At 40.3% G+C, this 7,966-nt stretch overlaps 1 protein-coding gene across 1 annotated transcript in view; it reads right to left on the minus strand.

Annotated features, from left to right (window-relative positions):
* Positions 1-4,886: 4,886 nt before the first annotated feature.
* LOC112613485 (U3 small nucleolar RNA-associated protein 6 homolog) overlaps positions 4,887-7,966 on the minus strand; it is a 10,950-nt gene continuing 7,870 nt past the window's right edge. Inside the window, exons 5-6 of the mRNA XM_025369046.1 lie at positions 5,488-5,535; positions 4,887-5,060 (exon numbers count right to left, since the gene is read on the minus strand). Coding sequence (XP_025224831.1) covers positions 4,956-5,060; positions 5,488-5,535 — 153 coding nt within the window. The 3' untranslated portion in view covers positions 4,887-4,955. The remainder of the gene's footprint in view (positions 5,061-5,487; positions 5,536-7,966) is intronic.

The raw sequence follows: 7,966 nt of genomic DNA on the forward strand, positions 1-7,966 counted from the left end.
AAAAGGAGAATAAACTTTGTGTAATTTTTTTTGAAAAATAAGACTAATTTAATATTGTTAATTTTTAATAAAACAGTTAAATTTTATGTTATTGGCAAAATGCCTAGGTGTTTAAAGTTTTACTTAAATGAACACCTGATCTTCACAGACTTTAAAAATTATTAACAGCCAGGCCTTTGGGAGGCCGAGGTGGGTGGATCACAAGGTCAAGAGATCAAGACCATACTGGACAATATGATGAAACCCCATCTCTACTAAAAGTACAAAAATTAACTGGGCATGATGGCACACATCTGTAGTCCCAGGTATTCGGGAGGCAGAGTCAGAAGAATCACTTGAACCCAGGAGATGGAGGTTGCAGTGAGCTGAGATCGCGCCACTGCACTCCAGCCTGGCAACAGAGCAAGCCTCCATCTCAAAAAAAAAAAAAAAAAAAAAAAAAAAAAATTAACAGAAAAAAACTAGGGAATATATAATTCTGCATATAATGTTTTCCAAAGTAAGATGTGTTTTAGATAAAGAAAAAATTATTTTAAAATAACATAACATATTCTTAATAAAAATAAATTTTGTCTAATTCAAAAGTTATTTATGTAACAAAATAAAAGAGACCAGTAATAAAGAGAGGTGCAAAAAAAGGTTATAGAGGCATTTTTTGCTAAAAACATAAAAAAGCAATTTAGTATGAGAAAGAATCTTATGTGATTAAGCAAAATGATTAATGATTTAAGAAAAGAAAATTCAGGACAAAACAGAAAGTCAAAGCATGTCATAGATAGTCTATGTAAGTTGTAAAAATGTTTATAAAGAAAATTCATATAAGAAATCTGTTTTGATCAAATGTTTCGAGTCTTTTAACATCTTTGACACAAATCTTCAAAACTGAATTGTAAGTTGTCTATGGCTTATTGCTGCAGTTTATCAAACTATAAAAATTCATCACTGCAAGTTTATAAAATCATTTTACAACTTCCAGTTAGGTCATGGACTCCAGTATCACTACCTTTAGCCCCTTAAAAAGGTCCTTATAAGGTGCTATTAACTAATCTTTGTACTACGAAGTTTTGGAGCTTTGACTCCTGGTTGCATGTATCTCATTTAAATAAGACAATGACTTCTGTGAATATCTGACACGAAATTCCAGTTCATCAAATCCTCATCCTTAGATCTGGGAGAAGATGACTATCAAGATAAACTACCTGCAGTTGACACTGGACCAGGCCTGTATACAATGGCATACAAACTCATTTAATGATTTTGCCTCTATTTAACGTACTGTAATTTATTATATGCCTGGATGCTAAGTAATTTAACTGTTTAGCTACCTGTGAGCTTCTTTTCCTGCCATTCTCAGAACAAAGCAGCACTTTTAACCTTTTTCTTTAAAATATTGCTAGTTCTTTATGCTTTGTTTTACTTCTAGGATTTAAGACCACTTAATTAAGTCTCCAGGCCCTGAGACTATCATGGAAAAAGAGAGTGCATAATATTGTAAGAGCTGATTTGAAGGAATAAAATTAAGTCATACCCTCCAAGTCAAAGATAAACAGACATATGCTTAAATAGCTGATGACTCAACATATAAAACTTACAGACAAATCAATTTTATAACCTAAATTTTTGGCTTTTGGTTTTTGGTGGTTGTATTGCCTAAAAGGAGTTTCAAGGGTCAATAAGTGTCTGCCCACGTGATGGACCCAGAGCATGTAGTACACCACCCCAGCATCAGTATGGAAAAACTAAAATAAAAGCTTGACTATCAATACTGCCTCTGGCATATCTTGACCAAAAAGGGGGAATATAAACTAAACAAAATAAAACAGAACTATAAGCCCCTCAACAGACTGAATGGACCTCCTGTTGGCCAAAGAGGATCCACAAAGAAACAACAACGAATTCAAGAAATGACAGAAAATTGTGGGTTGGGCTGTGGGTCAGACATACCTCATCATACCCTCTCTCCTTAGGAATTTAATCACAACTGACCAGCATTAACAGTAACATAGAGGTTGCAGGACTGACAGGCTCTTTATAATAAGAACGTACTACATTATAAACACTTTCTAAGACCATGCTAAGCAAGTGTTAAGTCACATCCTTCTAAACTTAAAAAGTAAACTATGCTCAAACTGCCACAAGGTTTTTCTTTTTCTCTAGTAGCCAGACAAGAACTAACCTTGAAATAGGCCATCTGACTACCAGCCCGTTCTAACAGCCATAACTACAGATTTAATTAGACAAAAGACTGATTTTGATAACTTTCTCCTGACAAAAAGATCACCGAATATGAACTAGTTCTGCAAAAATTGCACACTTACATGCCTTTGTGTCCTGAACAGACGTTCTAATGTATAGGGTAAAATTATAATACACTTTAATATTGAGTCTCCACCCCAAAATGAACATGGGACATATGTTACACGCATATTTGTTCAAGAAACATGTGCTAGCACCACCTTTATAAATATTCATAGCTCAAAATCAGAGAACCAGAGAGATCAACTGGGGTTCAGGAGGATTTATTTTAGGTGTACACTAGCTCAGCGGACATGCATCCTGAAAGTCTGAGCAGCAAACGAAGAAAACAAATGTATTTTGTGTATCTTAAGATGGTGATTACGTGATGCAGGAAGCAGGCTTACAGAAGCGAGATTAAAAGTAGTTAATTATTAGGTGACATTTTTAAGATTTAGTTATATCTTGTGAAAACGTGTTTTGTAACTCATGCTTATTAATTTTGTGACGTTGCAGCTGTACAGTAAGAAAAACAGGAACTTATAGAACTTATATGTAGGAGAGAGATACGGTTAATGCTTTACAAATTTTACAGAAAGACAGTTAATTGTTTTTTTAACTTTTATTTCAAATGGGGGCTTTTTATTCTTATTTTAGCCTAACTTTATATAGTAACTTTAATTTTTTTTAAGATTTTCCCACTTTATTACTATAACCTAAATATGTTTGTTTCACCAATCTATTTTCAGATCCCCACAGAAACTCTTGGTACAATTGACAGTGGGAAATGTGTACAATAACTAAAACTAAATGCTGTCTGTACATTCCATATAACTCTGGAAATATATCCTCAGTCCTACAAGACACATAAAAGCAAAATAGTAATATGTCTGATTCCACAATTTCTTTAAGTCAACGGCTCTCCACATAATGTGGATTAGATCCCTTGTGATGACAGAAAGAAAATTACTTGGAGTTTTAGCCATGATTATGGGAATAGGTTTATTCTTCTGCTGTGAACTGTATTGCTGTTACATACTCACTGTGATGCTCAACAGGTCTCTTCTATAAGCCCAGGGACTCAAGAATATAATCAACTCTAGGTAGACAGATTCTGTTCCATTGTTCTGCAACTACGTCCCTTTCCACCAGAAAATAGACAGATCTGAACTGAAATAAAATTTGTCAGTTGGGGAATTGTAATCAAGCATTTTAGGTATAAAATTAATCTTGAAGCTTTTNCCTCCCAAAGTGCTGGGATTACAGGCTTGAGCCACCGCGCCCGGCCAGGTCAGCTATCTTAACAAGCAAGATTGCTTTTGTTAAAAATGACACCTGGCTGGTAACCACACTTGGAATAGGAGGGTCAGCAATGGTGGCAAGAAATTCCTTTGAGTTTTCTTGAACATGTGACTCCTAAACTTGAGCATGATCTTTCTAGGATCTGTAGAAGCCATGCCCATCCATGGGGCTTCTAAGCCAGAGTGGATCCCCTACCCACTGATATGATCTCATCTCCTCATACCTGAACAGTCACCTTAGGAACCAGAGGCTACCTGTATTCTGCTAAGAGCATTCTGCAGAAGAAACATACCTAAGACTATCCTGCTATATTTCTGAGTAAACTGGTAGCAAATGTCGTCTATTTGAGTCTTGTGTGGTGTAAGATGTCTGATTAAGCCTAATACCCTGAGAATAGGTACTGAGGCCCCTCCACTATCAACTAGACCGTTTATACATTATTCACAAGAGAAATATTTCTTTTACAAAACATGAGTCTACTCTGTACCAGCACTCTTCTAAAATTTATATTGATATTTTCCCCTTTAAGCTTCTAAAATTCCTCAGATTTGACTGCCTCCAAATAAAATGTCCCTCAAAGGATTCAAAAGTTTATTTTGCCATCATCTAAAAAGAAATACAGTCTGGACGGGCACGGTGGCTCACACCTGTAATCCCAGCACTTTGGGAGGCCGAGGTGGGTGGATCATGAGGTCAGGGGTTCAAGACCAGCCTGACCAACATGGTGAAACCCCATCTCTACTAAAAATACAAAAAGTAGCCGGGCGCGGTGGCTCAAGCCTGTAATCCCAGCACTTTGGGAGGCCGAGGCGGGTGGATCACGAGGTCAGGAGATCGAGACCATCCTGGCTAACATGGTGAAACCCCGTCTCTACTAAAAATACAAAAAACTAGCCGGGCGTGGTGGCGGGCGCCTGTAGTCCCAGCTACTCGGAGGCTGAGGCAGGAGAATGGCGTGAACCTGGGAGGCGGAGCTTGCAGTGAGCCGAGATCGCGCCACTGCACTCCAGCCTGGGTGACACAGCGCGAGACTCCGTCTCAAAAAAAAAAAAAAAAAAAAAAAAAATACAAAAAGTAGCTGGGCGTGGTGGCAGACGCCTGTAATCCCAGCTACTCAGGAGGCTGAGGCAGGAGAACTGCTTGAACCCAGGAGGCGGAGGTTGCAGTGAGCCGAGATTGTGCCACTGCCCTCCTGCCTGGGTGAGAGCGAGACTCTGTCTCAAAAAAAAAAAAGAAATACAGTCCTTCTTGCCTGCAGATACAACACCTAGGACAGTAACTAGTATATAGTAGGCAGGGGTGAACTATAAGGCAGCTGTGTCAGTAACAAAAACTGCTGAGACCAACTGCCTAAGCTCAAGTCCTCAAAATAATCTCTTAGATTCATCAAGTGAAATAAAATCCAAAACAGCTTGAGTCTAAATAAAATGTAGAAAAATTGACAAAGATTTCACCATACCTGGTTTGTTGGAATGAATCGCCAACATGGCAGAGAATACCTTGCTAAGTTGAGTTTTAGTAGCCTGTAAAAAAGCAAAATATTTCTACTTCCTGCACAGATAAATCATTGCTCTTACTCGCTAAGTAATGTGAACCCTAACTTTACCAACTGTAAAATCCAATGAAGCATGACATGCTATTGCTAGGGACATACAAACGAACACAGACCCTCATAATTTTCTACCTCAATTAAACCACAAAACACTTTAAATATCTTTAAAAAATCAGCTGTATTGAACAAATACACATAAAAATTATATTCTTTTCAATTGACTTGGAAACCATTAAGAGTCATTTAGATATCCAATGTTATATTGATGTTCCACCTTCTTGGGTTCTTTTTTCATTTGTTAACCCTACACTTCAGGAAAAAACATCTGACATGAAGCTTAAAGGGCAGATTAACAAAAATATGGCCAGAGGAAGTAAGACATGCATGGCTTTACTTACCCACTTCTTACAAAAAACCACATAGGAGAGCCAAAGTTGAACATCATCCTGCAAGAAAAGCAATGTAGTAAGCTGCCCAAATTTGACCTTTACATATAATACACCTTTACATTAATTAGCTTTGCTAAAAACAAGCTGATTTCAGGTTGGGTGCGGTAGCTCACGCCTGTAATCCCAACACTTTGTGAGGCCAAAGTGGGCGGATCACTTGAGGTCAGGAGATCGAAACCAGCCTGGCCAACATGGTGAAACCCCACCTCAACAAAATTACAAAGATTATTAGGAGGCCGAGGTAGGTGGATCACTTGAGGTCGGGAGTTCAAAACCAGCCTAGCCAATATGGTGAAACCCTGTCTCTACTAAAAATACAAAAAAATTAGCCGGGCGTGGTGCAGACCCCTGTAATCCCAGCTACTCGGGAAGCTGAGACACAAGAATCGCTTGAACCCAGGAGGCCGAGATCGTGCCACTGCACTCCAGCCTGGGCAACAGTGGGAGGCTCCATCTCAAAAAAAAAAAAAAAAATTAGCCAAGTGTGCTGGTATGTGCCTGTAATCCCAGCTACTAGGGAGGCTGAGGCAGAAGAATCACTTGAACCTCGGAGGTGAAGGTTACAGTGAGCTGCCAAGATTGTGCCACTGCACTCCAGCCTGGGTGACAGAGCAAGACTCCATCTCAAAAAAAAAAAAGCCAGGCGCAATGGCTCAGGCCTGTAATCGCAGCACTTTTGGAGGCTGAGGCAGGTGGATCACCTGAGGTCAGGAGTTCGAGACCAGCCTGGACAAGATGGCGAAACCCTGACTACTAAAAATACAAAAATTAGCCAGGCGTGGTGGCTTGTGCCTGTAGTCCCAGGTACTGGGAAGGCTGAGGCAGAAGAATTACTTCAACCTGGGAGGCAGAGTTTGTAGTGAGCCAAGATCACAGATCACACCACTGCACTCTAGCCTGGGTGACAGAGTAAGACTCCATCCCAAAAAAAAAAAAAAAGTAGATTTCAGAAAATCCAATCACCTCTCATCCTATCTGGCTTTCCCTCACAAAGGCTTAGATCTCTTAACTACGATAATTCAATCTTTCCCCCAACTCCCACTCACAATGCCCCAAAAAAACTTTGTTATCTATCCAATTTGTTTAATGCAGTTCTTAAAGGATCTCAATCTGGGGTAGCAATATAAAATTTGTCATTCCCAAGAATCCAAAATACTTCTCATATAATATATCCAATCCCAAAGCGTCCTGTAATCCCAGCATTTTGGGAGGCTGATGTGGGCAGATCACTTGAGCCCAGCCTGAGCAACATGACAAAACCCTGTGTCTACCAAAAATACAAAAATTAGCCAGGCATGGTGGCATGTGCCTGTGATCCCAGCTACTGGGGAGGCTGAGGTGGGAGAATCATTTGAGCCTGGGAGGCAGAGGTTGCAGTGAACTGAGATCACTCCACCGTACTCTAGCCTGGGCAACACAGTGAGACTTTATCTCAAAAAAAAAAAAAAGAAAAGAAAAAAAATCAAGTTTCTGAGGTATTGCCCCTACATAACCATTTATCTTCAGGCTCTAAGTCTTCAGTGTACTCACAGATATATACAAGTATCTCCCAAATTTCCAATCCTTAGTAATGTATCAAATACACTATTTTCAGCACTGTCCTCACAGAATAACTATAAGGTAATAAGATCAATTTTCTTACTGGTTTGCTAAGTGGCTCAAAAAATGTTTTGAGCAATGATACCATCATTGCTTTATACATTAGAATAAGTATAAAGATACCCAAGATAAAAATAGAAAACTGGGCCGGGCGCGGTGGCTCAAGCCTGTAATCCCAGCACTTTGGGAGGCCGAGACGGGCGGATCACGAGGTCAGGAGATCGAGACCATCCTGGCTAACACGGTGAAACCCCGCCTCTACTAAAAAATACAAAAAAAAAAAACTAGCCGGGCAAGGTGGCGGGCGCCTGTAGTCCCAGCTACTCGGGAGGCTGAGGCAGGAGAATGGCGTGAACCTGGGAGGCGGAGCTTGCAGTGAGCTGAGATCCGGCCACTGCACTCCAGCCTGGGCGACAGAGCGAGACTCCGTCTCAAAAAAAAAAATAAAAAAAATAAAAATAAAAATAGAAAACTGCAGTTGAATTCCTAATACAATATGTATAATACTTATCTTCACATCTCATAAAGTTAAGGATGGAGGCCGGGCGCGGTGGCTCAAGCCTGTAATCCCAGCACTTTGGGAGGCCGAGACGGGCGGATCACGAGGTCAGGAGATCGAGACCATCCTGGCTAACACGATGAAACCCCGTCTCTACTAAAAAATACAAAAAACTAGCCGGGCGAAGTGGCGGGCGCCTGTGGTCCCAGCTACTCGGGAGGCTGAGGCAGGAGAATGGCGTGAACCCGGGAGGCGGAGCTTGCAGTGAGCTGAGATCCGGCCACCGCACTCCAGCCTGGGCGACAGAGCCAGACTCAGTCTCAAAAAAAA

This window comes from Theropithecus gelada, chromosome 19 (assembly GCF_003255815.1).
Source record: "Theropithecus gelada isolate Dixy chromosome 19, Tgel_1.0, whole genome shotgun sequence".
Classification (NCBI taxonomy): Eukaryota; Metazoa; Chordata; class Mammalia; order Primates; family Cercopithecidae; genus Theropithecus; species Theropithecus gelada.